This window comes from Lissotriton vulgaris, chromosome 2_1, assembly GCF_964263255.1.
Source record: "Lissotriton vulgaris chromosome 2_1, aLisVul1.2, whole genome shotgun sequence".
NCBI classification, from domain to species: Eukaryota; Metazoa; Chordata; class Amphibia; order Caudata; family Salamandridae; genus Lissotriton; species Lissotriton vulgaris.
Genome location: NC_141687.1, coordinates 1,809,253,024 through 1,809,277,998, shown reverse-complemented (window position 1 = coordinate 1,809,277,998; position 24,975 = coordinate 1,809,253,024). Strand labels below are relative to the sequence as shown.

Here is a 24,975-nt window from a genome sequence, read left to right as displayed (position 1 = left end):
GCAATGCTTTTTCAGGAAACCCTCACTCACCCTAGTGGTGACATGCTTCATCATCGGGTCCACCGGGAGAGATCGAGTACCTCCCCGGTGTGCTGCGACGCCAGGAGACTGCGGAGCAGGTTTTTTGTGTGAGGATGAAGAGTGAAAAATTATAATAGGGTTAAAAATGTCAAGGGTTGTACCCAAAAAATTTTTATTGGTTGGTCAACCTGACATGTTAAAAACTTATTATGTGTAGGGAAACTAGCCAAATACAATATACTGGTGTTACCCTAAGAAGAAGGTCAACATGTTTCTGCCCGTTCTATGTGTTATTTTACAGGGCTTTCATCAGGACCAGTTAGCGAGTGTCCCAATGACAGGAGGGGCGCGCTAAGGCCCGCCCTGCCACTGGTCGTGAAAGTTAAAAATAGCACTATGTGTAAAATGGTGCAATAAAAGGAAGAAAAACAAAACTCATAAGTTTGGGGTTTTACCTCTATTGCGAGGAACCTAGAAGTTTGTAAAAAGATTGAACCACGCCCCATAGAACTCAGGAGCGGGGTGGGAGCGACAATGGCACACCGCCCGCAACGCTCAGCACCCGCTCGGCACCTAGCTGCTCCCTCGCTGGATGTCGTCCTTTTTTTGCACCATTTTACACATAGTGCTATTTTTAACTTTCACGACCAGTGGCAGGGCGGGCCTTAGCGCGCCCCTCCTGTCATTGGGACACTCGCTAACTGGTCCTGATGAAAGCCCTGTAAAATAACACATAGAACGGGCAGAAACATGTTGACCTTCTTCTTAGGGTAACACCAGTATATTGTATTTGGCTAGTTTCCCTACACATAATAAGTTTTTAACATGTCAGGTTGACCAACCAATAAAAAAAATTTTGGTACAACCCTTGACATTTTTAACCCTATTATAATTTTTCACTCTTCATCCTCACACAAAAAACCTGCTCCGCAGTCTCCTGGCGTAGCAGCACACCGGGGAGGTACTCGATCTCTCCCGGTGGACCCGATGATGAAGCATGTCACCACTAGGGTGAGTGAGGGTTTCCTGAAAAAGCATTGCAATTTTTCATGAAATTGGTCCTACTATCTGACCACTTACAACTGGCCTCAGACTTCACGTGCGACAACCACTTTTTGTATATCCATCCTCTACGGACACTCTTTCTTTGAATATTTGTGATATTACCTGGGGACCAAGAGTGCCCTTCAACCCTTTCTCTCTTTTTGTTGATACATACACGTTTATAAAATGGTACCAGATCTATGGGGCCCGATACTCACTAGAGTTTTTAATGCTGCAGTTACTGAGGGTATCCCCCTTACTTGGGGCCAATCCGTTATTATCCACATTTATAAAAAGGGGAAAAAATCAGAAGCCAAAACGTATTGCCCAATTTCCCTTTTGGACTATTCAATAAAGGTGATGAGTAGGGTTTTATTAGTAAGACTAGAGGAGTGGGTAGCGGAGAATGGGATTTTAGCACAGGCTCAATATGGTTTTAGAAAAATGGTTAGGTATGATAGAGCAATGTATTAATTTAGAGCTTTTAATGGGTAAATATACATGTGCTAAACAAGGGAGTCTCTTTTTATGCTTTGCTGATCTTAGTAGTGCTTTTGATTTAGTGGATCATGCTATTCTCTGGCCAGTTTTACTTAATCTGGGTGTCCCGGAGTCTATTATTTGTTTCCTTGCAAGGTTATACAAGAAATTATCGACTAGAGTCCGGTATGGCCAACTGGGTGAATGTACACCAAATGTTTTTTTTTATTTTATTTTATTTTTTATTTTTTTTTAAATATATTTTTATTGCAGGAATCAGTAGATCATTACAGTAGCGACCAGCATTGTATCAGAAGCAATATTAACAGTATAAAGCCCTCTGGCCCCCCACCGCACAGTTCGAACACAACTAACGGCCCATTACCCTCGGGTCGGGCGACGAAATGCAATGGGGGTCAGTTGGATGTTGGAGCTGGTCCGGATAATGCACTGTCCGTCATCTGCTTTTCCAAACAAGTCTAAAACCCCCCAAAATAAATCCCTCCCTCCAAAATGTCTACTAACTAAGAAACCCCCCCCCCCCGCCACCAGCGCCAGGGAGATAACAACCAAGGATTCTGCTGTTGGACCCACGGGGAAGACAATAGGACTGTCAATGCTAACGTTCATCGGGACTCGGCGTGAGTCGCTTCTTCGCTTTCAGAGTCGCTGGGGGCACAATAATCCCTAAGGGCCTGCACTAACATTTCCCATTCCAACGCGGCCTCCTGCGCCTTCTCATTGCCCTGTCTCCAAGCCAGCTGATATCTCAACGCGCTCTCTCCCGCTGCCCACTTCAAAAGCTCACTGTGCCATCTGCCGCCTGCCGGACCAGCCCGTGCCTTCCAGTTCCTGGTCACCTCTCGCTTAGCAAGGAGGAGCCCCAGGTCGATAAATTTACTAGAGATTTTATTTCTGGGGGTATGGGGAAACCAGTGCAGGAGCCCCACCGCTGCATCCATTTACAAAAGTCTCCCTGTCACCTCTTCCAGGGTCGTCGCTACCTCCTGCCAGTAGGACGTCAGTCCTGGACAGGCCCACAACATGTGTAGGAGGTCCGCCTCCTGAGCCGGGCATCTGGGGCATTCCGCCGAAGCCGTGGCAAAATAACGCCTGATTTTCATCGGGGTCAGGTACGCTCTATGGAGAACATAATAGTGGACCAGTTGGAAACGGGCGTTACGTGTGCCCTTCCAGGCTCGCCTCACCAACTGGGACCAGGTCGTCTCCGGTATCTCCCTACCAATGTCCTCCTCCCAGCGAGCCTTCAAAGTGGTGAGAGGAGCCAATCCCTCGGTAATCAACCTGCCGTAAAGGCAAGTGACCGCCTTCACCGTGCCCGCCGACATCATTACGTACTGGCACACCTGCGATACATGGGGTTCCCCCTGCCCGGTCTTCCAGTATGCCTGGATCGCTCGAGCAATGGCCGAGTGCAGCAGAAAGTCACCCCGGGAGATCCCAAAGCGGTCAATGAGATCTTGAAAGGACAAGAGCGCCCCGTCCTCATATAGATCACCAACGAGCTGTAAACCGGAATCCTCCCAGGCCGCCAAACGTGACCAATCCCCTCCGTGGGGGAGGGCCGTCAGCATCCCCAACGGTATTTCAGGAGCGTATGGCGTTCGCAGGTGGCCTCGGGCGTGAGCCCGATTCCAACACAGGCGGACAGTCCGCTCCTCCATCGACAAGTCCCGCAGGACTAAACGTTGTCGCAGCGCAATAAAGGAGAGAACATGCCTGGCCATTCTCGTCCCCCTTCTGTCTTCCGGGCCCCGGAACTCCCTGGCAATCTCCTGGGTGAAGGTTTGGAGCTGCGCCGCCAGATAATATTTCTCAAAGTCCGGCACAGCGAGCCCCCCCTCGTCCTTCGGCCTCATCAAGGTGTTAAGGGCCACCCGCCTTCGGCCCGTACCCCAGAGGAATCCGACCACCATGGAGCGTAACCGTCGAAACGTGGCTGGTGGGACCCAGATCGGTAAAGTCCGGAAGTAATATAATAATCGGGGAAGTGCCACCATTTTGAGCAGAGCGATACGTCCCGCCACCGATAGCGGCAGCGTGGCCCAGAAGTCCATGCAACCCCGCAGTGCCCGAATGCAGCGGGCAATGTTCCCATCTAGGAGGTCGGGTTGGTCGTGGTAAACGAATACCCCAAGGTACTTAAAGCAGTCGGGCTCCCACCTAATCTCTCTATTTAGTGCAGGGGCGGGGGTGCCCCTGCGCATCGGAAAGAGACATGTCTTAGACCAATTTACTCGGAGGCCCGAAACCACTCCGAACTCCGTGAGCGCCAACTCCGCTCCACGTAAAGCGTCGATCGGGTCCTCCAGGAAGAGCAACAGGTCGTCCGCATATAGCGAGACATAATGTGGGCCCGCCGACGTCCACAAGCCCGTATAGTGACCACCCGAGCGAAGGTGCAGCGCCAGTGGCTCCACCGCCAGCGCAAAGAGGAGTGGGGACAACGAGCATCCTTGCCGCGTACCTCGTTCCACCGGGTATCGTGATGAAATCAATGGACCCGCTCGGACCCTGGCCGAAGCAGAGGCATAGAGAACCGCGGTCCATCTAACAAATCCCTCCCCGAGGCCGAATCTCCGTAACACCGTACTGAGATAGTCCCACTCCAGGCTATCGAAAGCCTTCTCCAGGTCCACCGACAAGACCACCGGGGACGGGGCATCCACAAGTGGTTCCCCTAGCAACCGAAACAACCTACGAATATTCATAGTCGTGTTCCGCCGTGGGATGAAACCGGCCTGGTCTTCATGCACCAGGGAGCTCATGTGTCCCAGCAGCCTCGAGGCCAAGATGCTGCTCAGTATTTTGTAGTCTACTGTCAGCATCGACAGGGGACGGTATGATCCCGGGTCGGACGAGTCTCGGCCCGGCTTGAGAAGAGGAACCACCAACGCCTCACACATCGAGCTCGGGAGTCGCCCCAGCCTCTTCGCCTCCCTGTAGACCACCAGTAGTCGCGGGGCTAGGAGGTCAGCATACGCTGCGTAAAACTCCACTGGTAGGCCATCTAGGCCCGGGGTTTTGTTTCTCGCCATCCGTTTAATGGCCCCGCGGATCTCCCCCAATTCGATGTCGGACCCCAAGGCTTTCGCCACTTCCTGCTCCACGGTGCGGAGCTCCAGTGGGCGAAGATAATTGTCAAGCCAGTCTGGGTCACGTGCGGAGCGACTGCGGTACAAACATTCATAATAATGCCGGAAGCAACTAAGAATCTCCGGTTGGGTGCATACTACAGTTCCGTCTGCCCCACGCATATTAGTCGTCGTTTGGGACTGGCGCGTAGGGTTAGCCAGCCATGCCAACAACGCACTCGACCTGTCTCCTTCAGCGATAGACCGGACCGTATAGGCCTTATAATCAAAACAGCGGAGCCGTTCGACCTCTGCTGCCACCCGTTCCCTCGCCTCCGCCGTTCGTGTTTGCAATTCCGGGTGTCCGGGACGGCGAACCTCAAGCTCGCGGAGCTCCCGGTCCGCTGTGTCCAAGTCAGCCAGAATGACGCGCCTCATGTCCACCTTCTTAGAGATACAGTAACCCCTCACCACTACCTTAAAAGCGTCCCATTCCAACGCCCTAGTACTCGCGGAGCCGCCGTTGGACGCAAAATAATCCGATATTCTCTCTCCCAGGTCTGCTTTGAAGACACTGTCCTCGAGGATCTCGGGCCGTAATTTCCAGGTGGGCACCGCCGGCGCCCCAGGAAACCAGCGAAGATCCAGTAGGAGGGGGTTATGGTCCGAGATGGTCCTAGATAAGTACTCCGATCGGACCGCTGCCGAAACCAGTTCGGGCGATCCAAGAAAGCCATCGAGTCTAACATGCAACTCATGGAGTCTCGAGAAATATGAATAATCCCTAGATGCGGGGTGATGCGCCCTCCAAATGTCCGTCAGCCCCCAGCGGGTCTGCCAATCTTGTCGACCCTTAGCCGTGCGTCGGACTGGGGAATCGGGAAGCGGTGGATGCGAGCGGTCCATGTCCACATCAACTACAGAGTTAAAGTCTCCCCCAAGCAGGAGGGGCCCGGCAAAGAAGTCAGCCAACGAGCCCGATAACCTGGAAAGGAAGGCAGTCTGGTCCACATTAGGAGCGTACACACAGCAAACGTTCAGGTTCCTCCCCCCTAATGTGCCCGAGATAGCCACGAAACGCCCCTCTGGATCCAATACTGTTCTCGTGACTTGGAAGGGGACCCCTGCCCTGATCCAAATTAGCGCCCCCCTGGCATAAGCGGAGTACGACGTGGAAAAGACCTGCCCCCGCCATCTACGCTGCAGCGCCGCCCCTTCCGCCTTGTTCAGATGAGTTTCCTGTAGCAGCGCCATTTGCACTCCCCTACGCACTAAGTAAGCGTGGACCTTATGGCGTCTGGACATAGTGTGAAGCCCCCTTACATTCCAAGTTACACATTTCAAGTTAGCAACATCAGCCATTGTCCCAGATTGTTCTCGCACAGTTCCCCCATCCGGGTCTCCACAAAGAAAAGACATCCTTCCTCCCAGCACTGGTGGCGGCCATTTTCCCCAACCAAAACCAAACAACCCAAAAACCCGTCAAACCCCCAACCACCCACCCCAGAACAGTACCCAAACTGCACCATCTAGATCCCATCCAAACCTCGTCTGTCAACAACCCAAGAATCCCCACTAATCCTACGGTCGCCACCGTAGGAAGGCCTTATGGGCCAGGTGCGGGCTGGGCGGAGGCAGTGGGCCCTCGTCGCCCGGGCCACCAGGACTATAACAAGCCCCAACCTGTACCGACATCTTCCGGGGCAGAAGCAGAGGCCCCCCAACCCACTCTTCCCCATGTTAGCAATAAAGGACGGCAACCGCCTCCCCCCTGCCGGGCCCCCACCCAAAACAAATCAGTATACCCCGTTACCCCTGTCCATCCAATAGGTCCTCCACCGATTTCGGTGTGATCACCGGTGTATGGGCGCTATCGGCCACTGAGTCCTCCGAGTCCGATGGTGCTCCCTCATCACCCAGGTTGTCTTCCTCCTCAATGGATTCATTCCGTGCTCCCGACAGCTCCGACAATACTTCCAGCACTCCCCTCCTCTCCGATGATGTCTCCGCAGTTGAGGGCCCTCCTGTGCGGCCGCGGCGATTCCTGACCCTCCTGGATCGCCGTCTTTGTTCCGGCTCATCTGCCTGTTGAGACGAGGAGCCAAAGCCATCTTTCCCTGACCTGTAGAGCTCAAGCCAGTTACAGACATCCTCCGGAGTGTCGAAGAACTGGGTTTTGTCGTCGACAATGATGCGGAGCCTTGCAGGGTACAGGAGTGAATACTGAATGCCCTCGCTCCTGAGCTCGCGCTTAACCGCCAGGAAGGAGAACCGCTTGCGCTGAGTCTCGTAGGTGTAATCCGGAAAGATGTTCACCTGACTGTTCGCTACTTTAAACGGGCCATTGTGCCTGGCGGCATTGAGGATTAAGTCCCTGTCCCGAAAATGCAGCAGCCGCGCCACTACCGGTCTCGGGGTGCGTCCCTGCTGTGGGGGTCGTGCTGGGACTCTGTGGGCCCGTTCTAGTGTGTAGAAGGCGGACAGCCCTTCCGGGACCACCGTGTCTCGGAGCCAGGTCTCCAAGTACCCCACCATGTCATCATCCTCGATCTTTTCCGGCAGGCCCACCACTCGGATGTTGTTCCTCCTGTTGCGGCCTTCCGCGTCCTCCGCCCTCCGTTCCAGGGTCGCAATCCGGGACAGGGCGTCCTTCATCGTCGCAGCCAAGGTGCGCTGCGCCGGCTCCAAGGTTTCCACCTTGCTCTCCACCTCCTTGACCCGGTCTGAAAGTTTGCCATGATCTGCCCTGAGGAGGCCCAGACTCGTCGCCACTTGAGCAATGTCCTGCTGGAGGGCCGATCTCGTGGTCGCTATCGCCTCCAGGACACGGTCGAACTGTTGCTGCATCTGCGCGCCATCAGAACTTTTCGGGTCTCTCTGCTCCTCCTTGTCCTGGGCTTCAGTGTCCGAGGCGGTCTGGTTGGATCCCTTGGCCCCTCTAGGTTTCCCCATGCTCCCAGGGGCACTCCGTGAAAGTCCCGGACTAGGCGGCTCCGCATGCAGGAATCGATCACGACCGTCCCGGGTGCTTGTCCTCAATTCGAGTATGGGCGACCTCCTTCTCCAGAGCCCGTGGAGATTCCGCCGCTTCGGCTCACGCCACCGCCACGGCGTCCGGGGGCACCGATGAGGGGGCGGAGACAGCCGTCGCCGAGTCGGGCAGACCCGCTTCTCCACTACAGTCCCGGGGTGAGGGCCACCAACTCCCTCGGATGATTTGCGGCGCCAGAGTGTCGCGCCTCCCATGTAGGTGGACTGGTCAGGAAGCCGTAGCTAGTTGCGGAGTCGCGAGGCGAGCCACCGCTCGGCTCGCAGGGCGTCCGCTCTCGGTGCCCTCCACTGCGTGGGCACCCACCCGGCCGTCCAACCGAGTACAAATCCGTTGCAGAAAAGGTCTAAGCCAATAAATGTCTCACGCCCAGAAGAGCCGGGGATGGTGAAGCCAGGCGCCAGTCGCTGCCCACGGCACTTCTCCGAGTCAACAGGTCCCCACAGGGGGACAAAGGAGACCGGGCGCCATGTTGGGTCGCATTCCGCAACTCCGCAAACTTCGGTCTAAGTCCGGAGCAATTCTTGTCCGATCTCCGTCAGGGGCCTCGGCAGGTTACCGTCGGCATATTCAACAGAATGCGGGGTCTGGGGTGTCCCGCAGCCTCCAATTTTCAGGATAATCCCGGGCTCAGTCCCGGAGCCGAGCTCTCAGGCGACCATCGCCATCGGCGCCCAAGCCACGCCCCCCGTGAATGTACACCAAATGTTATGGTTAAACGTGGCATCCACCAAGGCTGCGTTTTAGCACCATTGCTTGATACTTTATTTATAAAAGAAGTTGAAGCAGTTTTTAAGTTGGTGCAGACGGATGCACCCGAGCCGTGGGCCAGGCCATACTGGTTCTGCTTTATGCTTTATGTTATCTAGAACTCCGGTCGGCCTACAGCGATTAATAGGTAGGTTCACAGATTTTTTTAGTGGAAGGAAGTTGTTAATTAATAAGGCCAAAACATATACTATGGTTTATGGTATAGATGGTGGGAGAGTGGAATCTGTTGACAATTTCTGTTATCTGGGGTTAACTTTTTCTGGTAACGGTAATTGGTCATCTGAATTGTCTAATGTCTGTGCAAAGATGTAAAAAAGTGTGAATGGGGTCTTTGGGTTTGCTTCCAAATTGGGGGAACGACGTATCAAGGACATGACAGACATCTATAAAGCTAGATGTGCCTCTATTGAATTCTATGGCGCAGGGGTGTGGGGCCACAATACCAGCCAGGAACTGCAATTAGAGAAAATATTGTTTTTTAAAGCTTTTATGCCTGCCTGCATCCTCATCCTCTGAGTTAATACATTGTGAAGTTGGGCTAAGATACCTGTCAGATCTAATCGCTCTTAGACCTCTAATGCTATGGAGATCAATTTGGTCTAAAGAGGAGACAAAATTCACTTAATCTATTGTCAAGGATTGCTTGCAATTGGGCATTTGATTTATGATCCCTTGGCTAAAATACATAGCAAATGTTAACAGAGATTTATTTATGTTCATGATCCGGGAAAGTCCTACTGATGTGATAGGCCTGTCTAAACAAGAGATAAAGAACACATTTTTGGCCCATAAAAAGGAGTGTAGGATGAGGATTGTTAAATGTTTAAGAGAAGGGAGCAGGCATGCTTTTGCAGAGCATGCCCCTGAAGCCAAGTGATATGGGAGAATGCACCTGTCTCAGGGAGAGGATGATGATTGGTGGAGCCCTCCACACCTCTCCTCTAGCAGATGTCCTCTGGATACTCTGACTGTGCACCACTTCATATGTGTTGTAAAGTCAGTGTACTTACTGACTCAATGTTTGCCCATGACCCTGCTTTTGCAATATGGCACAGTTGCAGGAGATAAGATGTTTACCCATTTGTATATGGTCAGGTCCCATGCATACTAGAGATGTCCGTAAAGGCCTGACGTGGTGGAAAATATGGGCCCAGGCAATAAATGTTACTGGAGGAGAAAAACAAGTGTCTGTGGTGCGCTTCTGTAATAAGAGGTGGCACATGGATTTAAAAACAGACACAAATGCCTGTTTCACCCCATGAACTTGTGATGCTGTCGGTGGGGGGGGGAGGGGTTGGAGAAATCTGTTTAATTTCTGCAACCTCACCTTTTATTTTATGTAGCTCATCCTTATCCTCGAATAACAAACTCCCAACTTTTAAAACAATTGTGCTAATCTTGAAACTTTCAGGTACATCAGAAGGAATATTTTGAAGTCACTTACAAGTTAACTACTAAGAAGTCTTGGTCCAATTTATTTTGCTGAAAGATTTACATTAATTAATAAACATATTCATCATCAGGAGGCAAGACCGCTAACCTTACACCTATGCTCTGAGGGCTAATGACAGAACATGGCATGGTTTTGAGTATTACCACCTTATCCCTCTCATTGTCACATTATTTGTTCAATAGTACATTTCTAAAGTATCAACCTTAAGATGAAATCATAACTGTGTAAAAGTAGAAACCGTTAATGCTATACAGTAAGGCCATAAAATAATAATAGATGTAATGCAGTTAAAAAACAACAATAGTTATACATAGCTACATACAAATTAGACAATTAATGTAATGGATGGGCAGCACATGCTGCAAAAAGAAGAAATACAATTGAGCCAGTTTCTGGACCATTTCTGAGAAATTATAGCAACCTCATAAATACAGCAAAATGTAATCACTTTACACCTGCAAATTGGATTGGTAGTGTTTCAGATCATTTGCTACAGGTGCTTATCCTAATCTTTGGGTTAAATGCAATTCCGGATTTTGGAGGTACTCTTGAACTATCTGTCAAAGAATGTGAGACAATAAGACAAATGTCTCCAAGTGGAACAACTGACCTTGCTTGCATCACAAATTCGACATCTAAAACTGTGCAACTTGATACAATCTGGTCATCAACATCAAAAAAGATTAACTTGGAGATGTTAACTCATCAAAATATTGCTGATGCTTCAGTGAACAATGAATTTCCAATTATTGCAAGTGGAATGATTGTCAATGAGGAGTCGGTGCTTGCAGAGAAGTATTCAAAAGGTACCGGCCATATTGTTCAAGACTTTAACTGCAAATTGGAGGTAGCAGACCTTCGTGTTGTGCCACATGTTCAGTGGGCTGTTCAAAATGGTTCCAATCTAGTCATTATACTGCCAATAGAAACAGATGTTATTATTGTGCTGCTTAGATTTGTTGCAATGTTTATAACTCAAGGATTGTCAGAGTTATGGATATGTTATGGAACAGGCGAGAAAAGACCCTTTAATCCTGCTTCATATTCTGTACATGAAACATGACTCAGAGATGCCCAGTGTTCATATCAAGGCACACACTCTTACGGGTGATGACACTATGAACCAATTTGAAACAAAGATTGAAGCTTTCACTGCTAAAACTGGGAAGTTTGTAAAAGGATTTGCTGAGAAAGAAGAAGAATGTGACTTCAGAGACGTAAAAAAATACTGTGTTTGTGTGTGGAAAATGAGTTCTCGCTGTCACACATTTGACGATCTTCGGTGCAGTAAGTTCAAGAGACTAGTCCTGATAAGTTACCTTCCACCAATGTAATTTTCCGTGCATGAACACATTAAAAGAGGGTTCTACTTGATCAGAAGATGTGTAAATGTTTTGGATCATGCATTTGTAGAGAAAGATCCATGTGAATTGGATTGGGAATATATTGATGGGGAGCTAAAACCCATGACATTTCTAAAGCCTGTACTCATAGATTTTACATGTGAATTTACTTTCAAAACCTGTGCTACAAAAAGATGTCCCTGTTGATATGCTCTTCTGAAATGGACAACATTCTGCAAATGTACCACGAACAATTGCTGAAACAAATAAATAAAGACATTTATGAAAATGTGTCTAAAACAGGAGTGATAAACATTATTTTTTTCATATTCAGATCAAAAACATTGTTTGGTGTATACATAAAACCCATTATTATTTGTTTCATATCTATATATGTCTCTTCTTCCTCTGTTATAGTCGCCATTTTGGGAAATGGTGGAAGGGTTGCTCTGAGGAGTTATTTTCTGTCTCTGTAAGACTACTGGACCCCCAAAACCTATGTTTTGGCATTAAAATGAAGTATATATGTCTCATGGTTCCTGAAATATTACATCATCAGTGCAACACGTTTGCCATTTTTAAAAAGACCATCCAGAAAAATTTGACCTGGTTCATCAATGTCTACCCAAGCTAAATAACTTCTCAAATGATACAAAAACACAAATCAAAAATGAAATTCTCTGGACAACAATATTTTTACGGAGGTATAACAAGCTGCCAGGACTACTATGACGGATTTTGATAGTGTTCTTTTCTTATTGAAGATAAGTCTTTCAAGAAAAGAATGTTGGTGCCCTGCAAGTTTTGAGGGACCTTTTGAAATGGCCAAATAATGAGTTTCTGAGTTGGTTGCTTTATGCACTATACAAGCCAGTTTGTGACTCACATTCCTAATATATGGAGGGAAATACCACTGGCAGCGTCAGTTGATGAAGCAGTATTTTTTAAACCCATCAGTACTGCCTGCTTCTGACTTTCATCAGTCACATTGTTGCTGTTTAAAGTGAATCGTGTAAGTAAAAATGGAATCTGTGTTAAAATTGAAAGCTATGCACTGAGTGGCAGGGCAGGCAAGTGTCTGATCATAATAGGTGTCTGGATGTCTGTGCATGTCTCAGTGCACATTCATATAGCCATGTTTGGGTGGGCTTTACTTAGATGATCACCTGTCCACTGTATACATACCATCAATGCCTGTATATTACGTGTGAGCATGGTAATTTCTAGTTGTGGAGTACAGGTCATGAGAGGGGAAGTGCTTGGCCTTTGATGCTGATGCTTCCAGAATTTGGTTGCTCCTTGCTCTAGGTTGTCTGTGGATGTACGTAGCAAGGAAATGTTGTGGGCATCAGTGCTGGCCCAGGGTGGGACAATGCACAGTTCACCATGGGACAGAGACTACTTCTGCCATATGCTTGATCGTCCTATGGTGGTAGGAATGCATGTCAACTGAATGAGGACAGAGATGCCTGTCCGCAAAGAGGTTGATGGTAAGAACTTTGGGACTACAGGCCAACATGTGACGAAATCGTAGTAAAAGCAAGAATTCAGGTCTGAAAGTAAGAACAACCAACATATTTCCTCTTCATCAGTAGTTTCTGAGAGATAACTGTAAGAAAAACTGTGTTTTAGCAAAATGTGGAGTTTCTCTCCCTATGGCCCAAAAGCGGATCCATGGCGCTTCTTAGGGACCTAATAGAAGGGGGGAGGTTACTACCCTACCTCACACCTAAAATTAAATGTGCAGTATAGGTATTCACCTGAAAAAGGGTACCTGGTATCTCAACTAAAAATCTCAACAAAAAATGATCGTCCAAGCCTTAGGATCGACCAAATGTGCCCCGTAGGTCAGCGCACAGCAGCTGAATGGCTTCTGTGTGGATTGCGCAAACGACCTACCTTGCTCTGCTCACCTGGATCAAGACACACATTTGATCAGTCCTAAGGGTTAGATGACCATTTTTATCTGAGATACCAGGTATCCCTTTTCAAAAGAATTTCTTTACTGCACATTTCAATTTAGGTTTGGGGTAGGGTAGTAACTATCCCTTCTTTTAGGTCCTGAAGAAGCGCTGTGGATTCTCTTTTGGGCAAGATGGCGCGCACCATGTTGACCTGACCACATCCACATTTTTACAGCTACTTGAGTACATTACACCCCCACAGCAGTCCTGCCCCTTTTATAGGGTCTTTTAATCCTGCCAGGAGAGACATCATATTAAACATTCTACTTGGCATCTCTTAAACAGTTTTATTCTCCTTTCACTTGTACATACACTGTCACTCCACCCCACACATCTAGGATACCCTCAAACTTTTATCACGCATCATACGGCAAAGCAAGAAAAATGCCTACCTTCATTTCTTTCTGATAGGAAAAGTACCCATCCCATTTGTTGAATTAAAATAGTTTCACAACCTATTGTCAGGTAGAGTGCTTCTACTGGATTCAGAATGTATTTTCTCTTATTGCCTGTTTACTGTGCCACTATATTTATTTTTAAAGTATTGTTTTGATGTTAAAATACAGTTGGACATATTCATTCTAAATAATGTATTTTCTTGTATATGTGTTATGATAATAGTGAAATCCAATGAGAAGCTATTTACTCATTTAATCAAACAGCGTAGTTGATATTTTCAGTACAGTTGCAACATGTTATGTTTCTACTACTCAACTAAAATACTAAAATTGTATTTAAATATATTTTGTTTTAATCCTATTTGCATATAGCAGTGTTGATTATTAATTATGAACATGTACACTATGTACTGGATCCATACTGTGCCTATTTTTAATTACAAGGTGCATTAAAAATGGAAAGTTGTATAAATAACTATCCTGTCAGCAGAACTAAACTGTAATTTCGCAATTGCATACAAAGACTGGAATGTAAGTGCTCTCTTTTACAAATGTAGCGCTTTCTCTATTTTTATAGGAAATCCCAATGAACTTTGTTGATCCAAAGGAGTATACTATTCCAGGATTAGTGAGGAAGAATCGATATAAAACTATTCTCCCAAGTAAGTGTAAATGAGTAAATTAAATAAAACTGTTACATGCTGCTTTCTTCTCCCCGTTGATAAAGTATCTAATACTGAAGCAAGCAAGGGTCAGTAGTTATATGACTTTCATCTTAGTTAACAAGGACACGGCCCCGGTGTAAATTGCCACAATTTGGTGTACAAGTGAAACAACTTTACAAGAGATCACCTCTGCACCTCTGGTGATGCTTAACAGGGTATGTTGTGGATGCAGAGGACAGGTACACCATGTTACCCTTAATGCCGACGACCTCCTGATCTTCTTACATAGCACTTACTGGCGCTCAAGAGCTGCTGGATCAATTTGGACTACTTTTTTGGGCTGAGAGTCAACTGGCAGAAGTTTCAATTGGTTCCTACACTGGCGGACCGCGACTATCCAAGGGTGCTGGCCGAACTGCAGTGAAACCCCACTGTTTACAGTAAATTAAATATAAATGTAGAGTATTTATATAGCGCACTTCTACCCAGAGGTATTGTAGCGCTGTATTCATACCGCTGTGGAACCCATCCTGGCTTTCCTGTGAAATGTCCACTCCTGGGCACCCCCAAGGTGAAGCCAGGCATCCACAGCGCAGCTGGGGTCATTGTGGAGATTAAGCAAGCTATTGCCCAGAGTCACAGCGTGGGACCCATGATTAGACCAGGCACCGAGGTGAGAATTATCAAGTCCGGGGAAATTGAGTCAAAGAGCCACTGAGGCGGGAATTGAACCCTGGTCCCGGGCCAGACCTCTGCATGAGGGTCTGCCGCTCTAACCATTGAGCCATACTTCTCCACATAGGAGTGAGAGTCTTTCATAACCCCATGGATTTACTGGAGGGGAATGTTGTGAAGGCAATCTGAGATCTTAAGAAGAGCATGGACTTTTGGAAGACGCTCCCCCAGTCGGTAGCAGGTCGGGTCGCACTACTGAAAATGATAGCACTCCAGAGGCTCCTTTATTACTTTGTGATGCTCCCGTTGTGGGTTCCCTAAACTATGGTCCCGATTCACAATGGTAAACTGAGACAAAAGTCTAGCTTTACAACTTTTGGTATTCACAAAGGACATTTACTACTCTTAAATGCCCTTTGTGAATAACAAAAGTTGAACTTTACGACTTTACGACTTTTGGTATCCACAAAGGGCATTTACTAGTAGTAAATGCCTTTTGTGAATAACTAAAGTCGTAAAGTTAGACTTTAATTTCATTTTACCATTGTGAATCAGTCCCTAGGTTTAGTGTGCTGGATACACTTATTACAGCTTTCCTCTTGGGATCGGGCCCCAGATCGGTGGCTTTGACTATCTTGCAAAAACCTGTGAGTGACGGAAGGCTAGCTGTCCCTGACTTTGAGTCCTATTATCTGGCAGCACAACTCCAGTGGCTAACACGGTGGGTGATGGGCAGACTGGCACCTGTGTGTGAGTCAAGACCCCATGTCCTGCACAGCCAAAGACTGATCAAGGTGCTTATAATACTTAAGTGCCCTACCACAGTGGATACCACAGAATTCCGAGTGCTGTTTTGCTGTTGGGATTGTCTGCAAAAAACCGCAGAGAGTCCCGTGCTCCCCGCATATACCTATGATACTCTTAGAAGTGCTACCACACAGTGGTGAATGGGAAGACTTGGTGAAGTGGGTAGCCGCTGGGACATCCATGCTGGGTGACTTGTTCATGCGTTCCTCCCCTTTGAAGAATTCCAGGCGGAACATGGCCTGTCTAGGAGACACTTATTACACGTAGAAGTGATGACCACGGAACATATGCATTGGGGCACGGGCATGGTAGTGCCACCACACCAGAAGACCTGCCAATTCATTGTTATATTCTCTAGGACATATAAGGCGTAACTTGCTTATTTAGAACAATAAGGGGGATTGCAGCTGCCCCTGACTGCCCTCCGAACCACGTGGGAAGAAGATCTAAGAAACCCCATACCAGACAAGAATTGGAAAGCAATATTGGAAAGAGTACCCAAAGTGTCAAGGAATGCCCGTTTTAAACATATATGTTTTTACTTAATACACAGGGCATATCTCACTCTTGGACACATCAAGTTCCAAATGTACGAGGTGTGGAGAGGAGGGAGCAGAATTTATACATATGAATTAGTCTTGCTCGATGCTTACCTCCTATTGGGAGGAATTTACTGGTATGCTTACTGAGGGCATTGAGAGAGGTCCCACGCACCCATAACATTGCCTTTTAAGCTGGTTTCCAACACTGCTAAAGCCAAACCCCTTAGCAGAATTCAATGCCTAGCTTTCTAACCCATTAGCAGAATTCAATGCCTAGCTTTCTAACCCATTAGCAGAATTCAAGGCCTAGCTTTCTAACCCATTAGCAGAATTCAAGGCCTAGCTTTCCTTCTTGCAAAGCAAGAAATCACACAATGCTCAGAGTGGCCCCTGGGTGAGTGTATGGCGAAGGGAACGAGAGCGGGGGCGCACTGTGAAAGAGCAGTGCTGCTAATGGAAGCTAGATGTGGCCAGGGGTTATTGGTTATGGGCAGGGCCTGGGAAGCGCTGGCAGATAGTGTGGCACACTGGGGTCCCTCTCCACTGGGAACACCCGCTGTGATCCCATAGACAGAGAAACTTGCTCCACTGGTTGAGCACTCCTGTTGCAATAACCATTATTCAAGATGCCCATGCAATAGGCCTCCAGCTCACATAACTGGCTTTTGCGTATACCAGGCTTGATTGAAAAAAAATGTATCTCTCTTTGACTATACCACCACTCGTATGTCGACACCAAGGGCACAATGGGGGAAGGGAGCGATTGAATGGGGTAGCAATATTTCAATGGTAATGGTAATCTTATTATGATGAATATGTAAATGATTGGCTAAAATTACCATGACTGCCTGCAATAAAATGTGTCATGAAAAAAAAGTGCGTTTTGACACCCTATATCTGTTTATGAGGTCTTCCAAGACTCTGGCAAGTGGGCATATTTCCAGAATCTTTGGTGCCTGTACTGCTGGGACGGTAAAACTATTTCCTACTTTATCTGTGAAAAAATACTTCCTGGCCTGAAGGAATGCCGTCAAGTGCTGTCTCTAAATGATTTACAAAGCCTCATCAATGTTAATTTTTTCCACTGTTGGTGGTGTTCATTGATGGGCATGAAATGTCATAATATATACAAATATTACTGTCTACCTCAGCATAATAAGTTTTTTTTTATAATCTGCTAGAACACATTTTCAAACATAATTGTTATAAGTAAAAGAACTGAATAGAAAAAATATATTGTAGCTGTTCAATATGGTTATCAGAATTTATCTTTTGGAGAATCCAGTTGAATTCTGATTTAATATCCTACAGAGCAGGGTGTTTATTTATATTTGATTGCAGTTTGGGCCAGACCTGCCCACGTTTTACAAAGGCGAAACCCCCCTCTCTTTGAGATGTAAAAAATTAGGATTACATAATTCAAAGACATTTTGCATTGACTTTATGAATGTATGAGTTTCATCATATGTTTGGCAAACCTCGGTCTGATGGGGTAATGATCACCACCAGACTAAAGGTGGTGTGTGTGGTTGTCAGTCACACTGCCACTTATCATGCTGCTACTGGCTGTGTTGGTTGTGCTCCACGAGCCAGCCCTTCAGCAGGCAATGCACCATTTCTGTGTGTAACCTATGCAGTACTTTCTACATCACCTGCCAGATTAGGAAAACTCAGGACATCTAGTATGTCCCTCCTCTCTCTCCTCCAATACATCAGGGATATCATTTGTCACTTGCACAAAAACAGTATCGAGGAAGGAATGCAGTATGGACATACGCTCTCACCCTAACCCCCAGATTGCTAATTTGGTATCTTAGTCTTTAAGACCCCACAACTGCCATGGTGCTTCATGGCTTCATCATTCCAGTTTAGCCACTCACTGGTGTGGGTTTGTTCTTTTTTTAAAAAAAATATTTTTATTGAAGTTCATACAGTCATTGTCACAGATTGTACTAGAACAACGAATAAAGTGGAATCCAAAATAATATCTTAAATCACATATGAGATGAGAGCGTATAAAAGAAAAACACAAAAAATACATTGGTCCATATTCAGTCAAAGTACAAGCTCCAAATTTTTTCAAAGTTTCTTGTCCCTCCTACTCTTTGTGCGTACTTTCTTCATTTTTTGCAGCCATGTCATAAACATAGGAACCTCAGTTGACTGCCATTTCTGAAGATTAAAGGATCTGGCAACGGCCATCATAATATACACTAATTTAACCAGCTGGTCTCCAATTTCCAGATCGGCATCGTAACCAAACAATATTAATTTAACATTATAGCAGATACCAAACCTATAGTGTGTTTGAAGAAAGGAGAACATTTCCTCCCAAAATGAAAAAATATTAGGACAATACAACATTATGTGAGACCAGTTGGCATCTGAAACAGTTGGCGGAAGCAATCATATATATCTTAGCTTTGCTTGCCGGTGTACGGTCTAACAACCATTTGCTAAAGAATAACATTTTTCTCCAATTCAAGCCTCTCAGTACACTGAAATGTAACTTATTTATGGTCTTCCAAGTATTAAGGGTCATACAAAATATTTCCTGATCTTGCCACTTTTTACATACTTTAGAGCTCAGATCTGGTTCGATACGTTTGGCGAGACATCTTTTCCATTCCCCTGGCTTCCTAGTCAACATTATTGAAAATAACTCATACCATAACTGAGATGGCATATTAATATTCCTAGGATCAATATGTACCAGGGTTTTATGAATTAAATTATAGGATCCTAATAACAAAAAATTCCCCTGCGTTAAAAAAGACATCTCTCCCTGGTTGAGCCATGATACCTCTGTTAGAAAATCTGATAATGTGTTGAAGCCCGTACGGTACCAAGTTAATACAACTTTTAGCTTAATTTTAAGCCCTAGATAGACAAAAACATAAAGTAAGGGAGTCAATAGATCAAACTGCGGAAGAAAATATCTTTTAAGCATGGCAACCCGTTTTTTAAAAAAACAATTCATTATTTTGTATCTAACGAGTTTCGGAGATTTAGGTACTTGAAGAGGAGAAGGGATTTGAGCCTCAGAGCAAATTTGATCAAAAAAATAACTAATGAATAAGGCAGGATCCCGAATTCCACTTTTAAATCAATTCAAATATTGTGCAAAGTATGCATTATAGTAGTCTTTGATATTGGGTAGCAAATTCTACATACAATGTCCCTATAGCTATACGAGGAGACTTTTTCCCCCATATAAACCCAGAGAACAGAGATTCTAATCCAGAGAAAAAGGTACCAGGCAAAAAACAAGGGATGGTTGAAAACAGAAAATTAAAAAGTGGAAGTATGGACATTTTAATCAGGGCCACCCTGCCCAAAATTGATAATGGCAGCGAGTTCCATTTGGCGAACATAGAACACACCTTCTGAACCAAGGGGTCAAAATTAAGTGAATATAGATCTAGTACTGAAACTGAAAAAAGCACCCCTAAATATCGCTTGGGTGTGGGATTAATACATATGATTAGATCTGGGTGTAATTCTGGATCTGAGCCACCACATACCAGAATCTCAGTCTTGTTTTAATTAATCCTATACCCACCTAAGGCTTCAAATTCTTCAAAAATTTGTAGCATGCAGGTCTGTGATTGAATATTAGGTTTAATCAATAACATGATATCAACCGCATAAAGTTTGATTTTAGCCATAGAACTAATCGGAGGGGCAACATTCACTGCATTACGGATTGCAACTGCCAGTGGCTCAATAAAGAAAGCAAAAAGAATGGGTGACAGGGGGCACCCTTGTCTAGTGCCACGTTTAACTAAAACTGAACCGACAGAAATGGAGTTAATAATAATATTAGCCTTAGCACCAGAATACAAATTTTGAACTAAATTAATAATTTGTAAAGGAATTCCAAAGTGCTCTAAAATAGTAAAAAGGGTTGTCCATACCACCAAATCAAAAGCTTTTTCAGCATCTAGAAATAAAACTAATGCCTGAATGCCCCTTGTCTGAAAGAAATCAAGAGCCTCCACCAAGAAGTGCGTGTTAGTACCTAATTGACTTCCAGCAATAAACCCGTTCTGATCGGGATGAATAAGGTCTGCTGCAACAGTGTTAAAACAAATTGATAATAGTTTGGTAATAATTTTGTAATCAGTGTTCAGAATGTGATGGGTCTATATGAATTAGGATCTTTCGAATTCTTGCCCTTCTTCGGAAAACTCACAACAACACCTTCATGAAAAGAATCTGGAACCTGCCCCCCCGCCAACATGGAATTCAGTAATTGAAGTAAAAAATCAGAAAAGCCGTAAATAAGACCTTAAAAAACTCAGCAGGAAACCTATCCGGGCCACATGCTTTACCGATCAGTAGCTCTTTAATCACCGATTCTAATTCTTCTTTAGAAAACAAACTTATCATAGTATTTTGGTCTAGGTGAGAAAGTTGGGTCGTCTCATACTTTTCCAAGAAATTAGGAAGCTTTAGGGAGTCCATATCTTGCTGTTGACTGTAAATCTCTTGGTAATGTGAAAACATAATCGAGCCTATTTCTGCCGACTGTGATACTTCCCTATGTGTTTTAGGACATTTTAAACATCTGATCTGATTTGCAGCAGCTTGCTTTTTCACCTGCCAGGCTAAGAGTTTACCTGTATAGTTACTTTCCTCGTAGATTTTTTGTGAATGTCTACGAAAGGCTTCTTCACTTTGTGTAAAATAAGTGGAACTAAGTTCACGTTTTGCTTCATTTAGTAGACTCTGAATCTGATTAGATGGATTAGATAGACGTTGCTGAGTTAAAGTCTGAATTTTCTGTTGAAGTAAGTTTCAAGATTATCTAATAGCTGACCACTCTGCTGCGTCTTTACTAATCACTATCCCACGAATGAAGGCTTTCAGGGAGTCCCATATAACATGCAGCGGGGCCATACCAGAATTACTAAGAATAAAAGAATTTATCACAAATGTAAGTAAAGTCACCCAATCTATGTCTAAGAGATGGGCCTTATTAAATACCCATCTCTTGGGGACTCTATTATCAGAACCCATTGCAAACACATTGACTAGCAATGCATGATTGGAGAAGCCATTATTACATATTTTTTGATAGGTAAATAATAATTGCCTGGAAACTAAAAAAAAAATCAATGCGAGATGAAGATTTAAACCTGCCTGACCAGCAGGTAAACTCTTTTTTTGTGGATTACATAGGCGCCATGGGTCACATAAATCCAAGGTGGTCATATTATTGATGAGGGACCTATATGATTTAGGTTTAAGCTGTTTTCTAGAGGCCGTAGTGGAGTCCAACTTTATGTCCATAAGAATATTAAAATTCCCCCCAATAATGATATCCCCCCTCACCATATATAACGATTGAAACAAATCTTCATAGTCCTGAGGATTATCCTCCACTGGGGCATAGAAACAAACAAACGTAATTGGTCTCAGTCTAGTCTTAACTAAACAGGTTACCCAACACCATCGGCCTGCCCCTCCCTCATCTGACTGAATAACTTCTGCGCCCAGATTACTATTAAGAAAAATTGCCACTCCTTTTTGCGAAAAAGTAGATGATGAGAATCCCCGAAAAGAGGCCCACGTTCTAAACATAGAAAAATCATTCAGTTTTGCCAATGAAATATGGGTCTCTTGTAACATTATTACTAAGGGATTCTCCGTTTTAATCCATGATTCAATCGCTCACATTTTTTTCTTATTATTTAAACCGTTGCGTTGACATTGAAGGAAATTATTTTAAACTCTGTGCTAGACATTTGATAATACCCAGCATTTATAACACAGATTCACAGACAACCTGGCCAATTTCTGCCCCGATATCCTTCCTTTGCACACGAAAAGAAAACAACATTCCATAAACATAAACAGATAGAACTTCAATGATTTTTGCTTTTTCACCCCCCCCTCCCATACTCCCCCCCCAACCCTCTTAAACCCGGCCCCGTGGTCCTGCTCTACTCCTACTACTCCTTCCCACACTGACCACATGGCGATAACCCCTAACTTTGAGGTGCCTTGTTATTGCACCTCCTAACCCCATGAATCCCCTTATCCCGACCACCTCACCCCACCTCATATTAAGCCAGAAAACCAGAATAAGCCAGTACCAATTCAAAATTAGGTCAATAGCCAGGTCAGGGGACCCAAAAGGAATCACAACTCTCCATGAGACCCAGACCATCTGAGGATTAGCAGGAGATCCCCGTACCTTAACTATACACTTTTATACAGTTTATGAAATTAAATCGGCAAATTAAATCAAATTAAGTCCAACTAGTCTTGAGAAATCTTACGAAGGAGCCATTGTGCTTCTTCTATGTCAGTCAATATGTGAAATTTGTCTTTCACAAGAACTTTCAATTTCGATTGCTGAGCAATCATGGCTTGGGCGCCCTTATCTTTGAAAAGCTGCAGCATCTTTACAAATTCCTTCCTCCTCCTAGCTGCCGCTGCGGACATATCTGAAAAGATCCGGCACTTAGTAGTGGCATTTGCAGCAAATTGCCTTTGCTTAAAGGCTTGGGAAAGAATTGTCTCTTTAACACGTACGTCTGAAAAATTCACCAAGATGGTCCGCGGGAGTGAAGAGTTAGAAAGAGGTTGCGCCGGAACTCGGTGAGCACATGTAATTGTTAAGTCTCCTTTATACTCGGGTATAACCTCATGGAGAAAAAAAGAAGTAATCCATTTTTTCATGTCTGACCCTTCAATATTATCAGGGACACCAACGACTCTAAGATTTGATCTCCTATCATAGTTTTCTAAATCCTCAAGTTTGGACTCAAGTAGTTTTGAAGTTTTAGAGAAATTTTCGACCTCCTTCTGCACTTCAGTCATATTGTCTTCTAGACCCGATATCCTAGTTTCAGCTTCTTGTAGACGAACTGGAAAAGAAGACATAGATTGCTCAATCTTGTCTAAATGTTGTTTAATAACCGCAAGCTCAGTCTGCTGAAACTGTTTCATCTCCCTTACCTCCCCTAAAATCATATTCAACATGTCCTTGACCGAAATTTGAAACTCCCCTGTAGATTCTGCTTCCGATCCCAAAACTGGGGTATGGAAATCAGTATGGGGCACAACAGTTGGAATTACTTGTGTTGCTTTACTCTTCTCTACTCCCATTGATTCGGCATGGCCTGACGTCAAATCCGGATTTTTTAAGGCGGCTGTAATAGTACCAACAGCTGCCACAGTCGCACCCACTGAAATGCTGGTTTTTCTTTCAAACAACGGGAACTGTTTCGAGATTTTAGAGGCAGGTGGGATCACTCCTTCTTTCAATGCCTGTGTACCCGTCAGGGGGGGAGGCTCAGTGAACTCTGACAGCATAGTTCCATGATCATCTTTAGAATTATCTACCTCAAGAACCTCATGCATAGAAGTATTTCCCAGATTAGGCTGAATCGAGAGGGTAGAGACTGTGTCCGTAGTTTCCTCTTCTCCCTCAGAGCTCTCAGAAATCTCTGCCACGGAATCATCTTTGGCTGCAGTCATATCCGTATTTTTTAAGGCATCGATATCGTCTTTCATTTGTTGACGACGAATTTGTTTTTTATCGCATGCGTTTAGTTGCTTCCCCATCGCCAATATAAGCTTGAGCACTGAGTGTACCCCTAATGAATGGTCTGGAATTGTTTGTGATTATATTCTTTTTTTATAGGCTTTTAAACGCTTTGGAGTCCAACAATCGTTGTAAATTAGTGCAAAAAAGAAAAAAAAAGTCCAAATCCAAAGCCAGTTTTTTTCTTTTCTCTCTTTTTTTTTCCATTTCACTCAGCGATTATAGCAGTCTTTTTTTTTTTTTTGAAAACTTATTATAGTGCACTGGTCGTATTTCCTCAAGGCGCTTGCTCAAAAGTTTATGCAGGGGAAGTGGGAGCTGAAATGTGGTGAAGACCCACACTACGGCCGCTTCCAAATTAAATGCAGCTTCAGCGGCAATGTCTGTAGCAGTAGTAACTCATAGCGACAGGCAGTGAGCGAAGAGATACTCGGAGCGAGCACAGCGTTAATGCGCAGCCGAGATTGATCTATTCGGACACATTGTATCTCACATCAAAACAGTGTCCATGAATTGAAGCGTCGCTCACCTCGCTCTGTTCGCGTCTCGTGTCTCATTCAAAAGCCGGTTTTCTGTTCCGAGAAACTCCTGTCCGCCGTACCGGCTTAATCGACCTCAGCAGTTTTGGATGTTCCTTAGCAAACTCGGAGGCACTCAGCACAGCACACCGAAGTAGCAGCAGCGGACGCCATTGACCTCGAGGTGAGGCGGGGGAGGAGTCAGGAACAGGAGCCCAGGCTACGTGGAGGCGTGGAACTCCACCGTAGCGTAGCGTCCGATCAAGCCGTGTGGGTCTGTTCTTGTCAAATTCTCAATTCCATAGGTGGGAAACATTCTTTAGGATGAGGCCTGATTCAAGCTGTGCCTTCACAGTGCCTGCAACAGAACAAATGCGTCTTTAGCATGCAATTGTTATGCACGCAAGATGTTGAGCATGTATGAAATTCAGCACAGATTATACCTACATATTGTCATAAGAAAAAAGTTTAAACAATGGCTTCAACAAGTTCTATGAAGAAGCTTAAAACGAAACCAAACTGTTATCTTCAAATCCCATTTCCTAAAAGCAATCTGATAATATTAATCTTTAAACATAGAAATATTATGATT

General features: G+C 45.2%; 1 protein-coding gene across 1 annotated transcript in view; it reads left to right on the top strand.

Annotated features, from left to right (window-relative positions):
* Positions 1-24,975, top strand: part of PTPN5 (protein tyrosine phosphatase non-receptor type 5) — a 529,877-nt gene that overhangs the window by 411,873 nt on the left and 93,029 nt on the right. The window contains exon 7 of the mRNA XM_086957871.1: positions 14,196-14,280. Coding sequence (XP_086813997.1) covers positions 14,196-14,280 — 85 coding nt within the window. The remainder of the gene's footprint in view (positions 1-14,195; positions 14,281-24,975) is intronic.